At 49.7% G+C, this 25,092-nt stretch overlaps 2 protein-coding genes and 1 long non-coding RNA gene across 11 annotated transcripts in view; 1 reads left to right on the forward strand and 2 right to left on the reverse strand.

Moving 5' to 3' along the window:
- Positions 1–1,054: 1,054 nt before the first annotated feature.
- Positions 1,055–14,183, reverse strand: SYCE1L (synaptonemal complex central element protein 1 like). 7 transcript variants are annotated; one of them, XM_053210017.1, is made up of 12 exons: positions 14,064–14,140; positions 8,033–8,095; positions 6,285–6,344; positions 6,000–6,069; positions 5,385–5,432; positions 5,057–5,111; positions 3,801–3,884; positions 3,481–3,544; positions 2,540–2,609; positions 2,363–2,450; positions 1,999–2,079; positions 1,058–1,799 (listed from the first exon to the last, which is right to left on the reverse strand). In XM_053210017.1, exons 3-12 carry the CDS (start codon positions 6,297–6,299, stop codon positions 1,607–1,609), a joined length of 768 nt encoding a protein of 255 aa, XP_053065992.1. In that variant the 5' UTR covers positions 6,300–6,344; positions 8,033–8,095; positions 14,064–14,140; the 3' UTR covers positions 1,058–1,606. The 7 variants fall into 7 exon arrangements, with proteins under 7 accessions (XP_053065994.1, XP_053065993.1, XP_053065992.1 ...); XM_027076254.2 differs by having other exon boundaries at positions 1,067–1,799; positions 6,000–6,074; positions 14,064–14,182; XM_027076258.2 differs by having other exon boundaries at positions 1,666–1,799; positions 1,999–2,083; positions 6,000–6,074; positions 14,064–14,182.
- On the reverse strand, positions 12,010–22,650 carry MON1B (MON1 homolog B, secretory trafficking associated). Its single transcript, XM_027076253.2, has 6 exons — positions 22,076–22,650; positions 21,703–21,860; positions 19,399–19,728; positions 18,059–18,878; positions 17,564–17,711; positions 12,010–15,452 (listed from the first exon to the last, which is right to left on the reverse strand). The coding sequence occupies exons 2-6, from the start codon at positions 21,848–21,850 to the stop codon at positions 15,243–15,245; spliced, it is 1,656 nt and encodes a 551-aa protein (XP_026932054.1). The 5' UTR covers positions 21,851–21,860; positions 22,076–22,650; the 3' UTR covers positions 12,010–15,242.
- Positions 22,651–22,656: 6 nt separating this feature from the next.
- LOC106984361 (uncharacterized) overlaps positions 22,657–25,092 on the forward strand; it is a 30,871-nt gene continuing 28,435 nt past the window's right edge. Inside the window, exons 1-2 of one of the 3 annotated variants that reach the window (XR_008293454.1) lie at positions 22,657–23,028; positions 23,440–23,527. This is a non-coding gene — a long non-coding RNA (uncharacterized LOC106984361). The remainder of the gene's footprint in view (positions 23,029–23,439; positions 23,528–25,092) is intronic. The other 2 variants (XR_008293455.1, XR_003426251.2) reach the window with 2 other exon arrangements.

Consider the following 25,092-nt stretch of genomic DNA (forward strand, 5'->3'; position numbering starts at 1 on the left):
AGGAGGCAAATATTTAAGGCAGCTGGAGAAGCTGGAAAAGGTAAGGAATAGCTTCTAAGAGCATCCAGAAGGAGCAGAACGCTGACGACACCCAGTTCCTCCAGAACTGGGACTTCTGGCCTCCAGAACTCTGAGGTAACACATTTGTAATACACTTGGTTTAGCCACCAGGTTTGTGGCAATTTATTACCGCAGTGACAGGAAACTGATACATAAGAGCTTGTCCAATTCTTCACGACACGGACCTGTTCCTGATGTGCACGGGAGCTGCGCTACAGAACCCTCACCGTAGTTTCCAACTGATTCAATTTAAGTTAAGCATTTTCATCAAGATCCTCACATGCGTGCTGATGGGTACCTGCCACACGTCGCACCAGGAAGATATGGTCAAGTGGCCCCCCAGCTGGTCATGCGACACTCAGCCCCTGGTTCAGGTGGTCTCGCCCTCTGATCTCCCCACTGTAAAGGTACACCCCCCCCCCCTTCAGAGTTAATAAATAAGGCGTAGGGTAAAAGCTTAAGAACATGTGATTGTCCTGCTCCTCAACAGCCATTCAACAGTTCTGATGGCATGACAATTGCGTAAAGTGCGTTCCTGAAGCCTGGGCATTTTGTAATCTACACGGTGGGCAGTGGGGCAGGTGATCAGGGGCAGGCCAGTCGTCAGCTGGGCCTGGTAGAAGCCATGGAACAGGGATTAAAGCTTTCTGTGGCCTCATCTGTGCTATGATAACAATGGCGAGACTGAATATTTATTATGGGCTTACTGTTTACATTCACTGACTCAATTTTCTTCATCTCTAGATTGGGAATGATAAGAATAGTAACGAGAATAATAAACAGTAGGTACAATGTATTGAGTATATTTATTGCATAAAAATCCCTGTTGTAAGAGATATACACACCTTGGTGTTCCTCATCTGTAGTCTGGGAATAACAGTAAGTTGATGTGAACCGTTTAGTAAGCACTTAATAGATTACAAGCCCCTGTTCTGATTTAAAACCAGGGCCTCCAATAGTGCCTGGCACACAGCAACCAGCACGTGCATTTTATGAATACATGTTTGGTAAATGACAGGACCCTGGCGCAAGACACCTTTTGAATTTTAATTTTTTTTAATTCATTTTATTTTTTTTGAAAGGGGGAAGGGGCTGAGGGCAGAGGAAGAGAGAGAATCTTAAGCAGGATCCACACTCAGAACAGAGTCGCACCAGGGCCTCGATCCCACCACCCTGGGATCATGACCCAACCAAAATCCAAGAGTCAGATGCCCAACCCACTGAGCCACCCAGGCGCCCCAACAAGACACCTTTTGGAACAGGGTCCCCCACGCCAGCCTCCAAGGGAGCTGACATACTTAAACGACTTGCTGTTGTAGAGACCTGGGGGAAGGGCCCCCCCACATGAGGACACAGCAGGGCAAAGTCCTGAGATGAAAAAGTACTTGGAGAGGGTGCAGCAGCAGCTGGCTGGAACTGCCCCGGTGAGGGGGGCAGGGAAGGGGCCCGAGGTCAGTGGCGGCTGTGGGGGATGCAGGGGTTGTTGGGAGGCTGGGATTTACTAGGAGACATACAGGACCTTATATGGGTGTTTAACACGTTCCCTTTAGCTCCTGTTGGTAAAACAGTTAGGAATTGGAGAACAGACTGAAGCTGGAGGTGGAGGACGGTCCGAAATCCGCGCCTTTATTTCCGGTCGCCTTCGAAGGAGGGGCGTGGGGGAGGGGGCGGGGCGGGTCCTATGGGTCTGGGGGCGGCTCCAGGTCCTCGCTGCGGGCGCTGGGGCGCTCGGGGCCGGCCTGCGGGAGCCACGAGTCAGGCTGCGGGCCCCGGCTCCCGAGGGCGCTGGCTTCCGGGCACGCGGGTGGGCGGCTGCCTTCACCCTGTCCCTCACGTCCTCCACCGGGACGCCCTGCTCCCCACGGACGCTGACTCCCAGGGACTCCGAGGGCAGCCCCGCCGTCTCTGCCCCCTCGCCGCCGTCGCCGGGCTCCCTACCTCTCCTTTGCAGGCCGCGTCCTTTGGGGGGCAACGGTTTGGGGCAGTCTCCTGCCCCTCGAGTATCTCCACCTCCGCCGGCTGCCTGGAGAGCGGGGGGGGGGGGGGGGGGGGGGGGCGGAGAGAGGAAGAAGAGAACGAGAGTGGGGCGGCAAGGGGAGGAAGCCACCGAGATCCCGACAGAGACCGCAGACGCAGAGCAGCCGAGGCGCGCGCGGCGGGGGTGCAAGGAGCGCGGCGCCCCAGAAGTCCCGCCAGCCCGCCCCGGGGTCGGCTGGAGGCTGTGCCGGAGCGAGGGGGAAAGTTAGCCCATTCCTCTCCTCCTGGTTCCTTCCCCTTCACCCCAGGGCCCCTGCCCTCTCACCCGTCGTTCACCATCCGGGCGCCCCCGACCTCGGGTGGCGAGCGCAGCCTCCGCTCCACCTCCAGCAACTTGTCCCGGGCCAGTTTCTCTGTGGGTGGGCGGGGTGTCACGGGCGGGGCCGGGAGCTCCGGCGGGCTCGGCCCCGCCCCTCGCCCCGCCCCCTGCTCGGAGTACAACCTTCAGTGAGCAGCTGCTCCTTGCTGCTCTGCAGGGCACGTATCTCCCAGGTCAATCGCTGCTTCAACATCTGCGAGAGAGGGGACCTGTCCGTCTGTCTGTCCTCTCAGCAAGTCCTTACCCGAATTAGGTCATTCATTCATTCATTCAACGGTTTAACTCCATGTGCAGTTCCTGCTGTGGTTGGTGGTGGTGAGACACATTTCTTCTCCAAAAGCTCCCTATATCCCCGTGCACCTCTCAAATCTCTTCTCACTCTCCCCACCCCCCCACCCCACCCCACCCCACCCTTTGCTCTTCTTCAAATACCCAAGACGCACGTCAGCCTCAGGGCCTTTGCATTGCCTTTCCTTCTTCCAGGAGCATTTGCACCACGACACCTGAATGTTTTCCTCCCTTACTTTATGTCTGCATTCAGATGTCACCTGCTTAGAGACGCCTTCCCCACTGACATTACATGATCTATCTACTTATTTTTTTGTTTGGAGTCTGAGTATGCCCCCCTCCACCCCCCAACCATCCTGGGGACAACAAATCCTTGACCCCTTTGGCTCCTGTCTCCTCCTGCTTGGAATGTTGCTGGATACATCCAGCAACATTAATTGAATGAAGGGATGATCAAACCATGGCCTTTTCAGGGTTCCCATTTGCCACTGCAAGGGGAGCGAACTCTAGGTGAGCAGGAAGTAAGCAGAATGCTCGGCAAAGGCTACTGCAACAGGCCGGGCCATAGATGCTAGACGTGGCAATGGGGGATGGTAAGAGGTGACTAGATTTAAGGTAAAAGCTGAAGGGCTGACTAGGTGGGTAAGAGGAAGAAAGGAGACAAGGACTGTCCCATGGAGTTGGGGCTGAGCAGTGGGTGGGCACCGAGCCAGTCTGTGGGGACACAGAAGCCAGGAGACGAAGGGCTTTGGTTGGAGGCAATGAGGATGGCTCACGTGCAATTCCCAGAGGTCCTTGTGCTGGCTCATCAAATTCTCCAGCTGTTCTTCAACCTGAACCCTAGGAGCCAAGACCCAGGAATGAGAGAGCACATGCTAGACTGACACTGAGACTGACACCCAGCCTGGCCCAGTCTGGGGATTCCTCTGGGGGACCCTTGGATCTCTGCCTGGTGCTCCCTCTACTAGGAGCCCCTTTATGGGCTTTCTTCTCCAAGCCTTGTTTCCAACAGCTCCTCTTCCAACAAACTCTCCCTGATGCAAGCCCCACTCCCATGCCCAGCCATTGCCACATCAGTCTGTAGATGTGGGGTTACCCTAGCTTCCTCTGCCTGCAACTCTCTGTAACCTGACAGTTATGGACAGAAATTTGCTCTGTACACTCCTGCAACACGTTCTTCCTGGAAGGAGAAAGACAGCTCTTAGTCATAGTCTCTAAATAAGCCTCCATTTCCTTCAGCAAGGGTGGGGGGTGGGGTGGTCTGTTCATAACCTTCATCATTCTCCTTTCTTCTGTGACACAGTGGGCAGCATTATGGGCCTCTGAGATGATCACCCTGTTCATCCTGTCCCTCATCAAACCATGCCTTCCCAAGAAACTTCCGTGAGGGGTACAGTAGTTTGGCTTAATAGATTGTAAAGTCCTGACCTGAATTCTGGATCTGCTATTCTACTGGGACCCTGGACAAGCTACTCGACCAGTCTGGGTCTCAGTTTCCTCATATGTAAAATGGTGGTAGTGGTGGGAAGGTGACAGTAGCCCTTGACTCCTGTCCTTGTCATTGTGGGGATTAGGCAGAAAAACGAACATAAACTGATACGTGTGGTGTGGTTAAGCATACATCCACTTTATCACCGGGTTTTCCTACACTGTTAAAATCGTGGTCCGCCAGGGTGTGAGACATCTGGTCACAAGAAGGGAAACGTTCAAAGGATGGAGGTGGATAGAGAGATGGTCGGATGGACAATAACTGGATGGGCGGGTGACTGGCGGAAGAGAGGATAGCTGGCTGGACAAATGAAGTGTGGAGGGATGGTGGCTGGACAGAGAAATAAAGGAGGAGTTGCTGGAAGGATGGATAGATGGCTGGATGGATGGTTGGGGGAAGAAATAAACAGCTAGATGAATGGGTGATTGGAAAGATGGAGTGAGGGTGGATGGGTGATTGGATGGAAGACATAATGGCTGGCTGGCTGGCTGGCTGCAAAAGGATTGCATAGATGTGTAGATGAATGGATGGGTGGGTGGGTGAATGGATGACTGGGGGGCCTAAATGGGCAGAGAGATAAACAATTGAATGGGTGGTGGGAGAGCTGGTAACCAAGAGAAGATTCAGAATAACACCAGTGGGTGAAATTTATTTAATAAAGAAACTAGCAATGAACGTTTAAATGAGTGAGTTAATCTCAACACTATTATCTGATATCAAAGATGAGAGAGAGTCTCAAGTCTAGCTACTCTGCAGAAAGGAAAAATGAGAAGTGTGTGTCCAAGGTATATATTCCGTAGCTCTTGCCCCATCCTCCTTCAGGTTGGGAACAAAGTAGGGAAGAGTTGGGCAGGACCTCTTACCTCTGAGCTCCACCTTCCTTCCTCTGGCAGTGCAGCTGGAGGATCCCCAGTGCCTCTGTGGGGAGAGGAACCAAGGGGGCCCTGTGTGAGCTCTTGGGGAATCAGGGATGGGAGGACGTCATGGGCCCCACATCATATCACACATCGGAGGGCACTCAGAGGCCCTTAGTGTTTACTTCGAGTCAGGTGGCCGCCAAGGGACAGATGTGAGCAGAGAGGGAAGCACCCTGACTCGCGTGTCAGTGGGATTCCTCTAGCTATTCTGGGAACGGTGGGCTTTTGTGGGTAGAATGGGGTAGAACAATGAAGACAGAGAACTGATAAATACCTTGCTTTTTGCTCAAGACCTCCTCTAGGTGAACTTTCTCTCCATTCACTGGAAAACACAGGGACACTTTGAGCCTCCAGGGGCCACACCCCGTGCCCCCACTGCCACTTTGCGCACAAGGCATACCAAGGTTACCGAAGGTAAGGTACAGTGCCAGGGCAGGGGGGGCGGTATCTTCTTGCCACCCGCACCCATCTCCTACTGGGGGGGGGGCATCCTGATCCAGTTTCTCCCCCTCAGTGTCCACATTCTCTGCAAATGCCAAAGGAGCGAAGACTGCAGAATGCACAGGGTTTAGGGCCAATGGGATAGATGACTAGAAATAAATCTGTTATGTCAAATGGAAATAAAGGCTGTGAAGAAACGAGTCAAGCAGGAAAGTGATGGTGACAGACAGAAGGTGCCATTCCGTATTCCGATGGGGCATTGAGGTCGACCTGTTAGAATGAAGTTTGCGCTGACAGCAGAAAGGTGATGAGACAACAAAAGGCAATCTGGATTATAGGGGTAAGAGCAATGCAGGTGGAAGGAACATCCATGCAAAGACCTTGAGGCACGCAGAGAACATCAGCAGTGCTCCTAAGATCTCTGGGTCCCTCTCTTAGTGCCACTTACAGGAGTCCAGTTCCCTGTGCAGGCTCTCCCAGAGAGCTTGGGCCTCTACCATTTCCTCACTGGATTTCTTCTTTGCTAGGCCAAAAAAGAGAAGACACTGTGTGAGTGCAGCCTCTACCTCTGCTATTCTCTTGCACACTGAGACTCTGCACCCTCATCTTTAAGGAAGCCAGAGGTGCCTGGATTTTAGAGCTGAGGAAGTGGAGGCACTCCAGGAAGTGCCAGGAAGCACTCCAAGTCGAGGTTCTTCCTGGCCAGCTAGGAAGCCTAGGTCCTGGCAATTACCTTGCTGAAGCTCATTAATCCGGTTAATCATGTCTTCAATCTGTGGCTCCAGACTTCCCTCTGCAGAACGAAAGGAAGACTGAGCCAGAGAAGATAGACGCCTGGCTGTCTAAGGCAGATGGAGGTGGGTGGGTTGTTGGCACAGTGTCTCTGCTACTAGCAATCAAAACGCATTTATTGAGCGCCTGCTACACGTTGGGATCTGTGAGAGGCCCTTGCAGGGTGTGCATCCTGCACGGGAAAAATGGACATCGAACGGAGATACAGGCTATCAATGTGGGCGACAGTAACTGCGGTGGATGGAACAAAGCGAAGCAAGGGGTTGAAGAGGGAAAGGGTAGAGAGTGCTTCTTGATATAGAGGTGAGGAAAGGGAGCCCTGCCCACTCCATGGCGTGGGGAGCATGGAAGAGGGAACCATGCCAGGCGGAGGGACAAGGGCAAAGCCCCAGCGGTGGGAGCGAGTGAGGCAGATGCCCAAGTAATGGCTAAGGGCCTGGTGTGGCTGGTGTGAGTCTAGCGAGCAAGTCAAAAGCACCAGGAGGCAAGGTGGGGCAAGTGGGATGGCAGATCACTCAGGGCCTCCTGGGGCATGCTGGAGGCTTCTGGATGTAATTTTGAGGGTGGTGGGAGTGTGGAGATCTCCCACCTGCTCCACCCTGTTGAAAGCCTGGCAGTCACTTCTGTCCATCTGACTGTGGTCTTGGCCACATTTGAGAAATGAGAAAAATGCTTTCCTCCGTGGATAGCAACTTTAAGGTTCTCCCGTGACAGGGAGATCATTCTCTCTTTAGGGAACCATCTCTAACTTCTCAGTCCCAATTTCAGGGCTCTGTATGGAAAAGACTTCCTCCTCAGCCCTCTCTGACTTCAGTCAGCTGCACAGAATTGGGGCAAAAGCTTCCCACCCCTTGCTGGGTCTCACTACCAACCCCTGAGAATCTGGAGTTCTGGAGTTAATAAACTCAAGCCCTTGATTTTCCCAGGCCACCAACCCCATCCCCAGAGACTTCCAGGAGACTGGATACTCCCCAAGGTGCTGATTACAATAACAAATTCCTGAGGGTCTTCACTTTACTGGAGAAGGTCACCAACACCCTGCATTTCCAGTCCTGTAAGTTCTCTACCTAATTTTAGCCTAGGCAGCAGCCCCATGCACTTCTGCAGGTGGCCATAGGGGTTGGGGGGACAGTGTGAGGGCAGGAGGAAGAAGTGATTCTCTTTTATTTGGAACAGACCAAACAGACCAATGGATCACAGTATTTAAGTTGCAGATGGGCTGGGGTGGGGGTCAAACCTCAAACGTGGCCAGTACCCTGCCCCAGCCCAGATGTAGGCTGGCTCCTGGGCCCCCTCAACAATGGAAGCAAGGTACAGTCATTTGCATTGCCATTTGCCATCGTGTATTAAAAGGGAGGACAAAGAATACACACCCATGAATGTATTTTGTTTAATCTCTGGAAAGATACCTAAGAATTTAAAAATAGTTGCTGCGAGCCCTTGGGTCAGGGACACGGGTGGCTGGTGTTTGTGTGTGCGTTCATGTGTGTAAGAGAGGAGGCTTTTCCATCCTCTTATACTTCTTGAATTTTGAAGCTATATTTTTAGTTCAAAGAATTAAGTTGTGCAAGAGGGAGAATGTGCAGTGGGATAATTTCCCAAGGTTGTGAGTTGAGGGGTCTGGGTTTGAACCGCATCTGCCTGCCTCAAAACCCCAGGCTGAGCCTCAGACACAAAGACATGCATGACCTTTGTGCAGCTTTTTCACCATTGCCAGCAAGTCTTCAGGCACCTTCAAAGGCTTGGTCTGCCCTGTGGAGATGAAAACCACAATTTCAGGAGGGAGGGAAGGTCCAGGCCTTCTGGGAAGGGACGAAGGAAGGCGTAGACACCCTTGACCTGGAACCGAGGACAGGGTGAGGGGCTTCCAGACAGAGCAGCCTCCTGCAAGGGACTGTCCCTTGTCCCTGATGCAGGTTTACGATGTGTGCTGGATGAATCAGGACTCCTCATGTTCAGCTACTCCCAAGAGGTCAAAGCTCACCACAGGCATCTCTTTAATGAAATGAAACGCGGGGGTGAGAGAAGGAGAGGATGCATTTTTGTTGCTGCTGCTGTTTAGAATCAGTATGAAGTTCAAACTGATGCAGTAGGACAGAAAGATTTCAGGTAACTTTTTTTAAAAAAAATCATTATAGGCCACAAGCTGCAAATTCTTAAAGAATCAATGGGTCTGGGGTGCCTCAGTCAGTTAAGTGCCCGACTTCAGCTCAGGTCATGATCTCATGGTTCATGAGTTCAAGCCCTGAGTCGGGCTCTGTACTGACATCTCAGAGCCTGCTTCAGATCCTCTGTCTCTCTCTCCCTCTTTCTCTGCACCACCCCTGATCTCTCTCTCTCTCAACAATAAATAAATATACTCCTCTAACATCTGACTACCTGTATTATAATATGAAAAAATTTTAAAGTAATGAAAAATTTTTTTAAAGAATCAGTAGGTCCAGGATATGGTCATCAATGACTAGCATCAAAAGAAGACAGCCAGGTATTATGAGCCTCCTCATGGAAGATCACAACACCACTTATGAAGGATACTTGCCAAAACAAAACAAAACAACAGTAATCTTATCAGGTTTCTATACCTAAATACTACTAATTCAGAAGAAATAAAAGGGGCAGGGAAACATGTTAAATGATACCATGGGGATGCAATCAGTGTCATCCAGATGCTGGAAAACTCCAGAGGGCAATTTGGTTTCTTCAACAAATACACGGCAAAGAAGAAAAAAAAAAAAAAAAAAAAAAAAAAGAGGGAGAGGGGAAACTCTATTGATCTTAAGAGACTTGACACAAGTATCATTCATTGGAATTTTAATTGTATCCAATTGTATCCAATGTATTTGGATCTTGACTCAAAAACAATTTTCACCATTTATACTTCTATATGTATTTAACACCAGCCTGTGTCACTTTTAAAATTATAACAGGGGCACCTGGGTGGCTTTGTCAATTAAGCGTCCAACTCTGGATTTCGGTTCAGGTCACGACCACACGGTTTGTGAGACTGAGCCCTGCATTGGCTGTGCGCTGACAGTGTGGTGCCTGATAAAGAGTCTCTCTCTCCTTCTCTCTCTCTGCTCGTTCCCTGTTCGTGCTCTCTTTCTTTCAAAATAAGTAAGTAAACTTAAAAAAAATAAAATAAAGTTATAACAACAACAACAAAAAAGCCACAGGAAAAATTTCAACATCTTCAACTCTTGAAATCAATGATAAAAGGTCAAATCCCAGTGACCCACTCCTCTCTGAGGAACACTGGGCAGAGAAAATGAAAGGCCGCTTGCAAAACCCATATGATAGCCACACGATAAAGGAAGAGATACTTACTCACAGTAACATACAGGGAAAAGTCCCTCCTCCTAAGACCCTAAGCTTCTCACTTCCCCTTCAGAGAGACCACTAGTGTTACAAGCTCTTTGTTGTGTAGTTGGAGATAATTCAATTCATATATGAGCACAAGCCCACTCTTTCTATACAAGTAGTGTTGCCTCATGAATGGTCCACGCCTTGTATTTTTCATTTGACAAGGTATACTGGTGATCTTTTTTATTCTTTTTAGTGGCTTCATAGTGATTCACTGAATGGATATACCATAATTTAAGAGAAGCCCCCTTACGGATGGGTATTCAGGATGTTTCCCTTTTTGTTGTTATAAACAATACCACAGTGACCCTCTGTATTGGTCTTCTTGGGCTGCCACAACAAAGCACCACAAAACGGGTCTTCCCTTGGGGTCTTCCTTTTTTGTGTGTGTCTGTCTTCACCTGGCATTCTTGTATTTCTGAATGTGCAAATTTCCCTCTTCTACTATCTAGTATGACTTTATCTTAACTAGTTATATCTACAAACACCCTATTTCCAAATAAGGTCACATTTTTAGGTTCTGGTAGACATAAATTTGGGGGAGGGGCACAATTCAACCCGAAAACCATCCCCATACACTCTTTTTTGTGCAGGTATGGGAATATATTTACTGGATAAATTCCTACTAGGCTACCAGCTGGATTAAAGGGCATGTGTGTTACTAAATTTGATGTGTATTATGAAATTGCTCTCCACTTGTTTCAAGCAGGTCCACAAAAGACTCCTTCCCCATAATCTTAGCAGCCAAATACGTTTTCAGACTTTTCAATTTTTGCCAAAATGATAGGCAAAACCAGTCTTACATTTCAAGCTTTTTAGTAGTAAATATTAAAAAATTAGTCAAATCCTCCAGATCAGAAATTCCATTATCTAGGAATCTATCTTAAGAAAATAAACGATGGTGGGCAAATTGTTCGTTGTTTCTAATCTTAAAAAACTGAAGCAACCTAAAGATATCTTAGTTAACTACAGCACATTCGTAGGATGAAATCTTTTGTAGCCATTAGAAATCATGTTTTAAATCAGGGCTTCTTTCTTAACCTAGGCTTATTAAATTTTATTAAAATATTTGGTGGTTGGGGTACCTGGGTGACTCAGTTGGTTGAGCATCCGACTTCAGCTCAGGGCATGATCTCGCGGTCTGTGAGTTTGAGCCCCGTGTCGGGCTCTGTGCTGCAGCTCAGAGCCTGGAGCCTGCCTCGCATTCTGTGTCTCCCTCTCTCTCTGCCCCTCCCCTGCTCATGCTCTGTCTCTCTGCCAAAAATAAACAAACATTTAAAAAAAGTAAATAAAAATTTAAAAAATGTTTGGGGTGATATGTTCACCTTCTGTACATCTTTCTGTCTTGTCTGAAATCCTTTACAAATTAGCATGCATTAATTTAATTTTGCTTTTGAATTTTTCGACACTTAATAAGCTAATGTAGAAAAACCTGGACGAAAGTAAAAGCTTCCTCTTATGAACAGCTCCTTCAAGTTACTCCCCTTCCCAGAGGTAACTACTGCCTTTGAACACACTCAGACCTTTTAGTAAAATGTATTTCATGTATTGCTTTAATTTTTACTTTCTTACCCCCCAAAACATTCAGACACTACAGAAATTGGTGAAGTTAAAAAGACACTTTTCCTTCTCGCCTTAGCCCTAAATCTTACTGCCTTTCTCTGATATAATCAGTAATACTAGGTTGGTATGTCTCTGCTTGAGATTCTTAAATTTTTATAATTTTCAATATTTGGAAGTGAAACAAAAATTAAAGCTACTTTATTAACAAGGGGGAAGTACTTCTAATTATTTGCTTTCTTTTCAGTGTTCCACACGAAGATTTCCAAACGCACACAAAAGTAGAGAGGACACCATGATGAACTTTTTGATTTTTGCGTTGCTGGGATCTGACAGCTATTAATATTCATCCGTATTTGCTTCAGCTACGTTTTTCCTGTGCTGAGGTATTTTCAAGAAGGCCCTATGCTTCCTGACATTTCATCCCTGGATATTTCATGAAGAGTCTCAGCTACTTAAGGGATTTTCACTAGATGACTCCAAACCTTTAGCCACACCAACAAGAGTAACAGTCATCATGTAATACCATCCAGTGCCCAGATAACGTGATTTCTTGATTGTCTCCGTGCCTTTTACAGCCGGCTTTTGTAACCATTTCTGCCAAAGCTCTGTCTGTATTTTTCCTCCCCACCTTATTTCTAGTCCTAGTCATCTTGAATTATCAGCAAATCTTTTAAATAATCAGACTAACGTCCTGATAAAAATTTTTAGGAGTGTATATTATAAAACAGCCTGTACAGCAGGAGTCCCTTTTAACATTTTATTCTGAAATAATTTCAGATGTACATAAAAGTGGTAGAAAAAGGCCCCAGTGCTCTTATCTGCCTTGGTATCAGATTTCCCAGTTGTGAGCATTTCTGTAACACAAATTGCAGGCACGATGGCCCATTATTCCTTACTATTCCTGTGTATATTTCCTATACCCAAGGGGACTCTACCAGGTAACCACAGTATAACCATCAAAACTGGGATGTTAACAGTGCTCAAGGTCAGTATATGATCCTCCGATGCCATTCAAAAATTCCCCTATTTCTCTTATATTTTAAAATTATAGAATACATTTTCCTGAAAGAAAAATAAAAGAGAAAAAAACATCACAAAATACCTCCACCTTTGTGCACTCCTAAAAACCTACGTCCCTTGTTGAGGGTCGTTAGGCCTTTAGCTTCAGACGCTGTTCTGTGCGACATACATAGGGCTCTAGTTGACAAGGCCCTCTGGTTTTTTTAAATCCCAATTTGCTTTCCTCTCATAAAACTATGATCACCTTTGGAGCTCCTTCTGTGTCAACAAACCATGACCTTACGCTTTTAAAACCCATTGTTAAGTATCTTAAATGAGATTGGATTTTTCCCCCTACTGCTTAAAATGTCCGCCACACAAGCATTCCACGATATGCATGGACAGATCTAAATCCAGCCATTTCCCTGATTGCTCCTTGTGTTTTACTTCCATCCGCAACACTCCAGTGATCCTTTGTGGTCCACACATCTGCATACTCTCTGATTACTGAGCACGGTGACTAAAGATACGGAATAGCATTTTAGATGCTAAACATATTCTTCCAAACTGCTTCCAGCAAAGTCTTTAGTGGTCAGTTCTCTGAGTGAGGCAAGAGACAGGCTGTTTCTCCACAGAGTAACCAATACTAGATTTAAAGCCTCTCTTTTTAAAGCCATTTTCAATGGGCTAGAAAATGATAACTTGATATGCTTTTCAATTTTCTCTGTTGCTGGTGAAGTTAATCATAACTTCAATTGTGACTAATTTGAAAGCTTAAAACTAAAATAGTTTTCAGCACAGTTGTTACTATCATAAGTGCTATAGTAACTGCTCAATACATGAGATCTATTTGCAGCTTTCTCATTTCTGTCTGTTCTTTGCTTATAGCTGGCCCTCCACATGTAGCCCTTATTTAAGAGAGCTCTTCCTGGTAAAGTTATTAGTTATCCATACAATACAAAAAAGAAAATTACTGAGTACCTACTATATACCAAGCAGGCCTTGTTTTAGGTGCTGGAGAAATAACAATCGTAACTATTGACGATGCCTGCATAGATAGATCTGGAAAGATGCAATCCAACATGTTATTAACATAACGGTTTAAAGAGTGTGCAGGAAGGGGGACAGGGATAGATCAGAGGAGGGCAGAGAGTCGACATGTGAAACCAGAGTGATGGGTACATGGGCCTTCACCATGTCATGTGCTGTAGTTGTGTACATTCCGAAAATGTCTGTAACGAAAAAATGTTAGGGGGACAGTGGCGGCTCACCGTCTTGGGAGATTTTCTTCTTCTGGCTACACTGTGATTTCTAATGCTCTCTAGGGCAATTTTTCCCCTCTCACTAGGGTGTGGGGTGTCCTAACTGACAAAATGCTGTGGAGAAAAGCTGTCCATGGGAGAGGCCATTCTCCATTAAGACCCAAGAGTCCACGCGAAATGTGACGTGGGCTGGGTGTGAAAGGACACTGGGGAATTACTGGGGATTTTCTTCGGTGTGGCGGCAGCAGGGTGATTTTTGTGACAACATCCACCTCCGTGTTTTGTGTGAAGGGATGCATACCGAAATATACAGGCTGTTGTTTCTTCCAAACATTTAAGTCAACATACCCAACGAAGTTGACAGGAGTTAATCTAGATTGAGAATAGTTAGTTGTTTCCCCTTTGATGAAGGGTTTTTTATAAAAAGCTTAAATTTTCACGTTTTTAGTACCGCTACTAATATTTCGTTATGGTTACGGGACAGAGCCTCCCTCCCTTCTGACCCGACTGCGGAGACGCCTGCTCGCCCTCCCTACCTTCAGCCTCCTCGGTCTCCTCCACAACTTCCTGCGGCTCCATTGCCAAAGGCTCTAACTTCCCCGCCATTTTCCTACGCGCGGGAGGTTGCGCTTGCGTGCGCCTCGGATGACGATTGGTTAAAACACAAAAACAAAAAAAACCCCCACCTATGCGAGGGCTACAGGCTCTGCGGCGCGCATGCGTGTAGTGCGTGTCCGCTCGCCAGTTGACCCGGGCGGAGGAGCAATGAGGCTTCAGCTGTAGCCAAGCGCGGACCGGGGCCCCTGATTGACAGCGCGCATGCGTCTACCCTGAGGCCCGCCAACTCCGGGGGAGGCAAAACAGGAGCACAACTGGGTCTTGGTTCGGTTGAGGAATGAGTGCTGTGCACACACACACACAAACTCTAGGGAGGGCTTTCCCTCTCTAGGTTGCTGTGCAGGTTGTGAGTCTGGGACACATACACGTGTGCTGTGCGGTGGTACACAAGAGATCGAGTCCCCTTTCGTTTACAAATCCTCACGTGACAGCCTACGCGACGTTTCCTCCTTTTCATAGAGGAGTACAACTAGCCTTGGAAGCCGAGGGCACCTCCTGCGTAAAAAGTCTGGATCTCAGCCATGTGCGAAGTCAGGTGCTCTGCCTGGGTTACAGAGACAGGTAGGCCCTGGAGGCCGCCTTCTCACTACTAGCAGCAGCAGCTACATTGATGGGGGCCACTTTTGACAGGGTAAAGACGAAGTAGGTGAAGGGCAAAGGAATGTCCTCGTGGGAACCGGTTTTAGGCCTTTTATGTACAGTTTTTTTTTTTTTTCTTTAAAATATCCCCAGGCTGGTTCCAGCCACAGGCTGGCACCGCATTCCCAATTCCAGAGCCCCTGCGGGCCCCCCCATGGGGACCCTGGCCAGCCCTGGACACTCAGGGCTGAGAGCCCATCAAGGAGGCCGACTCTTGATGCAGGACAGGGGGTGTGGGGGAGGAGACAGCCCCTAACAGAGGCTGGCACATCATCCAGGTGGAGGAGGTGAGGCAGAGGGAGAGGGAGGCAGAGGGAGGCCTAAGGATTTGCCCCAGAGGTGGAGGTGCAGGGGGAAGCAGCCTCTCCCCTGCCCCTCCCGCGCCCCATTTCCGGGGTGGAGACAGAAGGTAAAAGCTAAAGGTGGTGGTTCCCAACGCTACTCAATCTAGCAGCCTCTCAAGGTCCAGTGAACAAGCCATTATGGGAAGGTTGGTCTGTAGAGGCAGCTGGGGCTGCTGGGGGTGTGGAGTACTTGGGTGGGTAACGAATGAAGAGCCGGTCCTCCTCTTTCTTCACCCAGCGCAGGAGTTTGGTCACTACCAAGATGGCACCAGCCTTTGTCACCAGGGGGCTGAGGCAGGTATAGAGTTCAAATTTGGAAGTCACCTGCAGGTTTGAGAGGGGACAAGAGTCAGTCGAGCCAGAGCTGGTCATGCCCTGTCCTGTCTGCCCCACCCTAGCCCCATGCCTGTCTCCTGTTTGGAAAACACACTTGGCGAGGGCTCCCACCTGGTGCTACCTGGTCACTGGGCTAAAACAGGTAAGCTAATATCATGGCGGGCCAGGGGTTTTCAGTTGGGCCAAGGAATCAGCTGGATCTAGTGGCTTCAATTGGGTAATGCTGGCTGTGTGTGTGTGTGTGTGTGTGTGTGTGTGTGTACTTCCTGGATATGAGTTTGCTCATCTGTGCGCCGAGTATAACAACAACAATGCTTAACACTTAACAACTTAACAAGCTTAACACTTACGGAGCAGCTGTTGTAGACAAGCCCCACATTCTCCCTCTAGAAACCCACATGGCCTGCCACCTCCCCCTTAGATGCCATTTCTTAAGTGAGTCATCTCCTGACAAGCCAATTTAAAATCCTGGGCCTACCATATCTTGGTTTTGAAATTGCATTCTCTACGAAAAGGCACAGGGGCTCGTTAGACAAATGGCTCATTCCAGGACGGGCACAGAGAAAGTACATGATGAGCCTGGAACATCTTGTGCCAGAAAATGAGAATGCTTCAACAGTGATGGAGACGTATCAGACACAGGGGCCAGCCTGGCTAAATCAGAGACCGTTTGGGCACCAAAATAAGTGACAGAAAAGTCTTTGAGCCCACAATGAATTAAAGAAAAATCCCTGAGACCATATTCATAGAAAATTAAAAATTCAACAAATAAACAGGGGGAGGAAAAGTTCTTCCATATAGTAGCAGAATCTCAACCAATAAATGTAGAAGGGATGATGGAGTTCAAAACTCACCACCTGGTAAACACCAAAGTAGTAACTCTTGCAGGCAAGAATCATTAATGGATATTAAAATTGGTGGACGAAAGTATGATAAAAAAACAAGTCTGACATAATCACCACAAGATATTTGCCGGTTATGAAGGAGGCAAAACACTATAGTGGAGAAATCTGGGAGATGTCACCTTAACCAAGTGATCTAAGTTAGCATCAACAGTGGGACAAACTGATATTGTGGACCTCCTGACAGGATGCAGAGAAGGACACATCACTCGGGGGATATTTTTGCCCAAAACGCAGGATAAGATATCAGAAAAACCCAAGTTGAGGGACACTCTACAAACTAACTAGCTGGTACCCTTGAGACATGCCAATGACATGCAAAACAAAAAAGACTACGGAGGGTTTAAACGAGACAATAAGTAAACCCAGCCTATGATCCTACGCTGGATTCTGGAGCCGTAAAAGGGCGTTAGTGGGACAACTGGTGACATCTAAATGAGGTCTGTGGATGAGATGATGTTGTAGTGATGCTAATTTCCTGATTTTAATAAGCGCCTGTGGTTAACATCTGGGGAAACTAGGTGAAAGACCTATTTATGATAATTATTTGTACTGTTTTGCACCTTCTAAGTCTGAAATTGCTTAAAAATCAAAGTGAAAAAAATGTAAAAGTAAAATAAAATTCTCAGGTGAGAACAATGCCTGATACACAACAGACATACAAGAAGTTATTTAATATATGTGTACTAAATGGCAGAGCCTGGGGGAAGGTGCTATTTACAACACGGTCACCTTGACCAAACTCCCTGAATAGCTGACCCTTAATAAACCCACGGAAGGGGAGGCGAGGAGCCCCGGAGACCCCAGGGGAGAACACCCTGGGCAGAAGGCACAGCCTGGGACCAACTCTGTCATGTTCAAGAACGCTGGGGACTCAGTGACAGGTGCACTGTGCACACACAGGCAGGGCTAACCGGGAAGCAGGAGGCACACTGATGGCTGTTAATGTGACCTCTTCAGAGTGGAAGACACTGTACAGGTTGTTTACGGGGGAACAGAGAACAGATGGGGCTACTGGAGGGCTGGAGGCCCCGCGATCCTCATGGGTTTCAAAGACACACACGTAGCGTCAGGAACAGTGATGCAGGCCAGGGCACAGCGTGCTCGATGGAGGCTGTTACGGTCGGAGGGGATCTGGTGGGGAAAAAGGAGGCGTGAGGTCGGGAACGAACCCTTTCTGACCCCTAGCCGACTCACCCAGGCCAGCAGCGTCTCCCTCTCGGCCACGTGGTAAATGAGGCGCAGGGGTCTGGAGGGGCTGTGAAGGCGCGCGTGCAGGCGGTGGTACAGGTCCGACAGGCGCTGCCGTTCCTCTTCCCTGCCGTACGGGGCCTCCAGCTCAGGGCTGCGGGGACCGCGGGAGGTAAGGCCAAGGTCAGTCAGAGGCCTCCTTGGCTCGCCCGTCTCCCCTCAGTCTAGGGGTTCAATGAAATGAGGCAGCCGAGCCTTCCCCATCGGACTTGGGGTTTCTCAGGGGCTGGAGACCCAGCTTCCCCAGCAAACGAGGGATTGATTCCTTGAGCACTGGATTAGAGTAAGGGATTCCTTGAGCCTCCCTCATTACACGGACACCCATTCGATCCCTCCTTTCCAGAGGATGCCCGGCTCTCTCCCGCCTCATGTCCAGCAGAAGAATCTTTTAGTCAAATAAGCCTGCCTGCCCAGCCAACCGCCCATAGGGTCAGGGCCTACCTGGTAAACTGAGGCAGCTGGCGGTGATGGTCGGGGATATCCAGCGGCTTATAGAGGAAGTGGCGGAGGCCGGGTGCCCCCACAGCCTGCACACTGTAGGCAGGGGCACTGCTTGCTGGGGCACTAGAGAAGCTGGCAGCCTCCCGGAGGGCACGCGTGGCCCCGAGGGTGTGCATGCCCTCTTCCACCAGGCGCCGGCAGGTGGCCATGTCATGGAAGGCCTCAGGGTCGGTGCCCAGCAACAGCAGGCAGACAGGCATGGCATCCAGGCGAGCCACGTAGGCGTAGAAGAAGCCATCGGGGTTGAAGCGGGGCAGGCACACAGGCGCCCATGCCTCTCCTGCCGCAAAGGCCGGCGCCCCCACCCAGTCGAGCAGCAATTGGAGGTCGGCCGGGTCCAGGCGGCACTCGGCCAGCACGGTCCGCTCCTGAGCTGCCGTCACCAGTCGCCCTCCGATCGCCAGCACGGACAGCGCCAGGCCGGGTGCCGTGCAGCGGCGCAGCAGCGCGCCCAGTGCTTCCCGCAGTGGGCGCGCCAGGGGCACGCAGCGCACCGCGCCCAGGAGCAGGGCACCGGGGTCGCGTTCCACGCTGTCCAGAAGCCGGTCCAGTGTGCGCTCTGAACCGGCCAGCAGGCGGCGGAGGTCGTAGTTCTGCTTGCGCGCGAAGATGCGGGCGACGCTTGCGCGTGTCAGCGTGCTCACTATCTGTGCGTGCACAGCCAGCAGCTCCCCCCGCAGCTGGGCTGCCGACTGCGGAGTCCTTGACACGGCCACCAGCAGCAGTGGGCCCTGCTGTAGGAACACCAGCTTGTGGTCCTCTAGGGGAGGGAAGGGCGGGGGCGGGGGGGAGAGATGGGTCAGCGATGACCGGAGGGGATTGGGCGGGGCTCTTCTGCTCTTTGCCTGAACACACACACTGCTGGCCCAAGCTCACGCGGTCACTCCATGGTACACTTGGGCTGGGATAAGGACAACTGGGGGGAATGTGGGTATTCGCAGAGACACGATGGGTCAAGGAATCAGGTGAGACACACAGCATGGATGACACAGAGCAAGGACTGACACAGAGCCCAGCAAGACACCCAACTCAGCCACAGAGCCCCCGAGGTCACGCTTTCAGATAAATAAGGAAGTTTATCCAGCCAGTGACTTAGACCCGGGCGAGTTAATCACTCAGAACCCAACTGGCCAAACAGACGGACAACAGCCAGACGCCTGGCCAGCCATCCACACACACGGACTCACCTCTGGCTGGTGGGCTAGTCCCCCAGGCAGCCGGTGGGCCAGCCAGCCAGATTCCCAGTCACCATCCCCCGGTCTACCTCCTCCTTTGCTCACCGGCGTAGATGGCACGGATGGCATCTCCTGCACTCTGCACGAAGGACACGAGGGCTGTCATCACGCCCATGGTCGTGGACAGTGCCTCCACACTGCCGTACCTCGAGTAGATAGGCTTGCCTGCCTCGCTCAGCACAAACACGTGCTTCCGCTTGCTGCGCCAGTCCTCGTCACTGGGGTCCCCGCCCTGGCCCCCAGAGCCACTCTCAGGGCCACCTGTGGGACTATTCTCAGAGACTGCGGGATCCCAGAGCCCACAGGTGCATGATGGGGCCCCTGACTGGGGCAGTGGTGACAGCAGGCTGGGTGGCTGGTCCTTTGTCTCGGATTCTGAAAGAGAACTCCTGGTGGGTCATCTGGCTGTGGACTCCCACTAACTCCAGGTACCCAAGGATTTACCAAATCTCCACCGGCTCCCCAGTGACCCTTGCTGCTGACACAGACCTCCAGGTGTCTCCTCTGCCTCTCAATGACACCCAAGAGATCCCTCTAAAACCCCAACAATCCAATCTCTCATTGTCATTATTGAACTATGTCCCTAGAGACTGTTTATTCTTTCAATAACTGCCATTTCCAAGTCTTCAAAGCACCCCAGTGCCTCTGAATGACCATTATTAATATTTCCATCTTCAGTGATTCCCCACTAAAACCTCTGACCCCTCATTTATTCTCCTAGTACCTACTCACCCCTCATTGGCCATCTACTAATATCTCTATATTCTCTCATTTAAATCCTTCGCCCTGCCCCACTCCTCCCTAACCTCTTATTTATTCTCATCAATGTTCACTGATCCCTAATGACCTCACTGACTCTTCTGCTCACCCTTGTATATTTTTTATGATAACCACTAACTCTCCCAATGACGGCCATGAATATCCACTAACACCCAGATCTTTAAGCCTTCCTTAATCCACTATTTACTCCCACTGCTGTTCACTAACATCCCAGTGACCCCACAATATCACTAATTCCTCCAATGACTGCCCTGTCACACAATCTAAAATATTTTACTCCATGGGCACTTCATCCCCACCATGACCACCATCGACCTCTACTAACATCTGAGACTTCATATGACCTCCACTGACTCTTCTGACCCTGTTGTTCTATTTTCCCTTCACTCCAGTGACTACTATTAATCTCCACTAACACCCGGGACTTCAGTGACCTCCTCTGATTTCCCTGACCTCCCTTTATTTTCACGGATAGCTACTCCCTTCCTCACAATACCCACTATAATATACACTAACACACAGGACAATAATAACGACTTTTTTCATGACCATCATTAATAATCACCAATAAAACCCAGGACTTCACTGACCCCTACTGACTCCCTTGACACTCCTCTCTTTTATTCCAGTCAATATCCATTCATCCCTCAATGACAACCATTATTATCCATTGGTAAGTATGTCTCAACAATTTTCCCATAAAATCCCAGGGACCACATATTCCCTCATTCTCTGGTTGACATTCACTGATCCCCCATGTACCCAGTTACCAATTACCTCCTCCCAGTACCTGCCATCAATTGACAGTAATTCCCAAGTTCTCAAAGACACTACCCCCTACCACCACCATTTATTCTCAGTGATGTCCACTCATCCTTCCTGATGATGCCACTAACATCCACTCATTCCAAAGTGGTCAGTGAACATCGATTCCCCAAAGACTCCCATTGTGTCTCCACCAAATACCTTTACACATCCAGCTGGGTCTTCAAAGATTCTCCTATAGGTCATCTCAGTCTCCAAATAAACTCATTGATGTCCACGGCCTCCCTACCGATGATCACCATTAACATCCACTAATTTCTGGTTCCTTAAAGACTGCCCCCAACAACTCACCATTGATTCCTCAATGATGAAAACACTGAGTGCCCACTGGTCACCACTGATCCCCTTTCCCACCGCAAGGACTTACATAACACCTTAGCCACCAAAGACACTGACTTCTAAATAGTTCCCCTGCGACTGTATTAACTTTCTTTTGGTCATTCATTGACCTAAACATCCTAAATCCCCATGCCCCTCTGTGACCCCAATCTCTTCTTGATTCATCAAAGACCTGAACTCACACCAAGGCCCGAGGGAACATCCCCTGATACCCACGGATTTCCTTGTCATTCCTCCATGATTTAAATTACACCGTGTGTCCACAATGACCTCCTACTGATCCTGCTATGGTTTAAGCTACTTTCCTGAGTCCCAAAAGACTCTTCGCTGGTCCTCCATTGACCTCCCTCAACAAAGACACTCCGTAGGGATTCCTTCCAAGACCCGAATGAGGGGAAGGCATACCTGTTTCCTCCTGGTCCCCGTCTCCAGGATCCGGTGGGTCTTCGCGAAGCCCTCCACCGTCTCCTGCCACCTCACTGCCAAACCGAGTGTCCTCCAAGTCCTCCACGTCCCCAGGGGGTGGGGCAGTAGTGTCACCTCCAGCCTCCATCTGCACATCCCTGTGGGGTAGAAGAATTGAAGGTGAAAGGCGGCAAAAGAAACTTCTTAAAAGCCTCTACTGAGCCTGGCCCCCTCGGACACATTCCTAGTGCTCATTTCCCGTCGGGTTTCAACAGGATGAAACAGTCAAAAACATGCCAAATACGCGCACCCTCCAACATTTTCCGAAAAGGGAGGTCCCACTGGGCCTTAGAAAATAAAGATACATACACACCTGTTTTAACCCCGTATCTCAATTGGCAGGGTACCATCACTTCTCAAGCCGCCGTAGCATCACACTTCCGGGTGGGGCGTCCGTCTTGCCACACTTCCGGGTGCGACGTCGCTCCCAAGACGATTCCGGTTGAGGCGCCTTATTCGCTCTCCGCCGCGCCGCAGCCCTCTCTCCCGCCGCCTACTGGTGTCCCCGCACCGTTGAGATGACGCGCGCCCCTCCCAGATTTACGTCGCTCCGGTTAGGAGCTGCCTATAACCGCACTGGCTGGCCCGGCTGACACGGGCGAGCCGGGCCCGCTTCTCCTACAGAAGGCTGCCGGCGTGAGGGGGGCGCGGCTCACGTTCAGCCAATCCGGAGTCGGAGGGCGGCACTGCCTCCCTCATGGCCCAATCAAGAGAAACCGGCTCTCCTTCAGCGCTTCCGCCGGTATTCTGGCCGCCTATCTCTACCAGTACTGTGCACTGGCTTGAGATTGCACCCGCCCATCTTGACTGACATATTCCCGGGCCCAATCGTAGGCTCAAGCCGATGTCCCTCTTCATTCGAGGACTTTAAGAGCCTCAGGCATGATGGATACTGGTGCCCAACCAATAGTGGTGCTCCGCCAGAACAGAGGCAACTTCACTCTCCCTTATCCACCCGAGAAAGCGAGGGGATGAAGGTGGAGTGGAGTAGTCTGTGCATTGAGGAAATGATTGACGGACAGCCCCCCCCCCCTTCCAATCGGAGCGCTGTGCGCAGCCTGGCCAACCTATGGGACTTGGCTGCTAAGGCGAGAGGCGGGCTTCTCAGAAGTAGGAAGTATTCGTGGGTCCGTCTGCAGTCAGCCGGGCAAAGGGCTCGGCGGACTCTGGAAATAGCGCGAACCGTGGACGTGCTCATGACGAGGGGGGAGTGAGCTCACGAAGGCCACGTGCAGGCTGCCCAGAGCTTGCCCAGACTCACAAAAGGTCAGGCAGACCTCATTTCCGAAACAACGGTGGGCTGAGCTGCAGGTTTAGGAGTATCCGCCTAAGGCAGGGGCATGGGGGCGTGGCTTTGAAAGGCCGCGGAGCACTGGTTGGTTGAGGAAAATGCCCCTCCGGCCTCTGCGTGCCACCATTGGCTGGGCTAGGGGAGGCGAAACGCCTTCGCCTCTGGGGACCCGCCCCCTAGAGGGTGTACACCTGGTTTAGAAAGATTGCCTGGACTGGATTTGTTCTTAACCTGGGCTGGAGCGGTTGGGCAAAGCCCTTGAGGAACCGCGGAGTGAGTTCCTGATCTCCATCTACACTGGGGAATCATAGGAGAAATAGACTTGATCTCTGATCACTTTGTCTTCAGGAGATTGAAGAGTAAACTCTTCCCTGCCTTCCCGACAGGGGTTCCCTGAATTGCGACTTCCTTTCTCTCTGCGTGGTGTGCTTAATTCCAAGCTCCTTGTCATGTTGGCTGAATCAACATCGCCAGGTAAACAAATCAACTCTTCCCACACCCAGATTCCCTCCAAAATACAAGGCATTAAAAAACAGCTCCGGCAAGAGTAGATGGGGTAAGTTCTGGAGTCCAGTGAATCTTGGAGACCATAGTAAGTATCCTGGGCTCACACAAAAACTTTTCAATTCATTGCAGAGGATTAAGGCAACCGAAGGGTATTTGAGTTTATTTATATGGCTGCTAAGGAGAATGAATAATTGTGCTTACATCCAAAGTGTGCATCCCCAGTGAGAAATTCTGCATTTCGGGTGAGTTGATCAATCTTAAACTCAATCTCAAGGTGCCCTCTCATCTTCTGCACAAACATTTCTGTACTGGGCTCTATCCACAAGTCCTGGAAAGAGTGCCTTTTTAAGGATTTTTTTTTTCCATGAGGTCACTAGCACATTGTTCCCAGGGCTGTACAACCATTCCTACTTCTAAACTTGTCCCAGGTTGTCTTGAGCCTCTGGAACCGACAATGCATAAACCACACCAGGAACCTACCTGTACCTCTCTGGATACATTGTGATAACTCTCCCACGATTCTAGACTTCCTGAGTGCTGGGAAATTGAATTTGAATATATACAGTGGAAATTGGAGTGGAAGAAGAACATAACTATGTGCAAAAACAAGGCAACTTGTAGTGTATCTGTGCTGTGATTGGCTCCTTCAGCTGTACCTGCAGTGCAGGAACATTTGTGGTTTTCATTTCCCTATTTCCTGTCCCTCTTCTGTTCCCAGCTTCTCTCTTGTCTTGCGCCCTCACCTTGTTCCATGCTCTCTTCTCTGATTTGTACCACTGCTCCCTGCTCCTACTTTTTGTTCCCTGCCATGTCTTGCTGTTCTCTGCTCTGTCTCTTCAGCCCTTTCTCCCTGCCCCCAGTGCTTTGCCTCTTCTTTCTCTATCTTGCCACTCTTCTTGTCTTTGATTCCCCTGATCTTATTATCTTCTCCAAACTGGGTTGGGAATAGAAATAAGGAACAGAGGTATGATGATCTTAGCTACATTTACCACACTCTTCCATGGGGAAAGGGTTGGATGCTTTCCTAGATACATAGCTTTGAATTGAACACCCCCTGTCCTGCATCCATCAAGTGCAAAACTTGAACAAGATTAGCCTACCCTATGGAACTAATCGATGTAAATGGAATCACAAATTCATAGCCTTCTGCACTCCACTCTCTTTGACCCAACAGAGGTCTAACCCCATTCCCAAGCCTACCATCCTGCAAAAGGCAACCAATTTCTTCACATTTCTGAAATACTCAAATCTCGTTTAACCAAGCCCTTAAGCACACCTTAAGTCATCAACCTCCACAAAACATTGAATGTTGCCAATTTCAAAAACCTCCCCAACCACTATTCCTCCCCAAATCTGTTAACCTCTCCCAAACCCCATCTTCACCACACCCACCAGTGTTCCCAGAACTCTCACTCTTCCAAGCCAAGAAAATGTCCAAAGCACCTAATCATGCCACACAACCCACCATCCATGAATCTACCCACATCCCTAAAGCTGCAACCTTCCACAAATCAATCTTCCAAAAACTCTAG

Source organism: Acinonyx jubatus, chromosome E2 (assembly GCF_027475565.1).
Source record: "Acinonyx jubatus isolate Ajub_Pintada_27869175 chromosome E2, VMU_Ajub_asm_v1.0, whole genome shotgun sequence".
Taxonomy (NCBI): Eukaryota; Metazoa; Chordata; class Mammalia; order Carnivora; family Felidae; genus Acinonyx; species Acinonyx jubatus.

What these genes read in the sequence shown, in the direction of transcription:
- SYCE1L (XM_027076254.2), bottom strand. Translation starts at nt 14,133, where the DNA reads ATGGCGGGGAAGTTAGAGCCTTTGGCAATGGAGCCGCAGGAAGTTGTG. An exon ending in GGAGACCGAGGAGGCTGAAG is followed by an intron (nt 8,096 to 14,063) that starts GTAGGGAGGGCG and finishes TCATCTCCACAG; the next exon opens with GGCAGACCAAGCCTTTGAAG. An exon ending in AGGACCTCTGGGAATTGCAC is followed by an intron (nt 2,610 to 3,480) that starts GTGAGCCATCCT and finishes CCTCTCTCGCAG; the next exon opens with ATGTTGAAGCAGCGATTGAC.
- MON1B (XM_027076253.2), bottom strand. Translation starts at nt 21,850, where the DNA reads ATGGAGGCTGGAGGTGACACTACTGCCCCACCCCCTGGGGACGTGGAG. An exon ending in CGGGGACCAGGAGGAAACAG is followed by an intron (nt 19,729 to 21,702) that starts GTATGCCTTCCC and finishes GTTCTCTTTCAG; the next exon opens with AATCCGAGACAAAGGACCAG. An exon ending in GGGAGACGCTGCTGGCCTGG is followed by an intron (nt 15,453 to 17,563) that starts GTGAGTCGGCTA and finishes TCAAACCTGCAG; the next exon opens with GTGACTTCCAAATTTGAACT.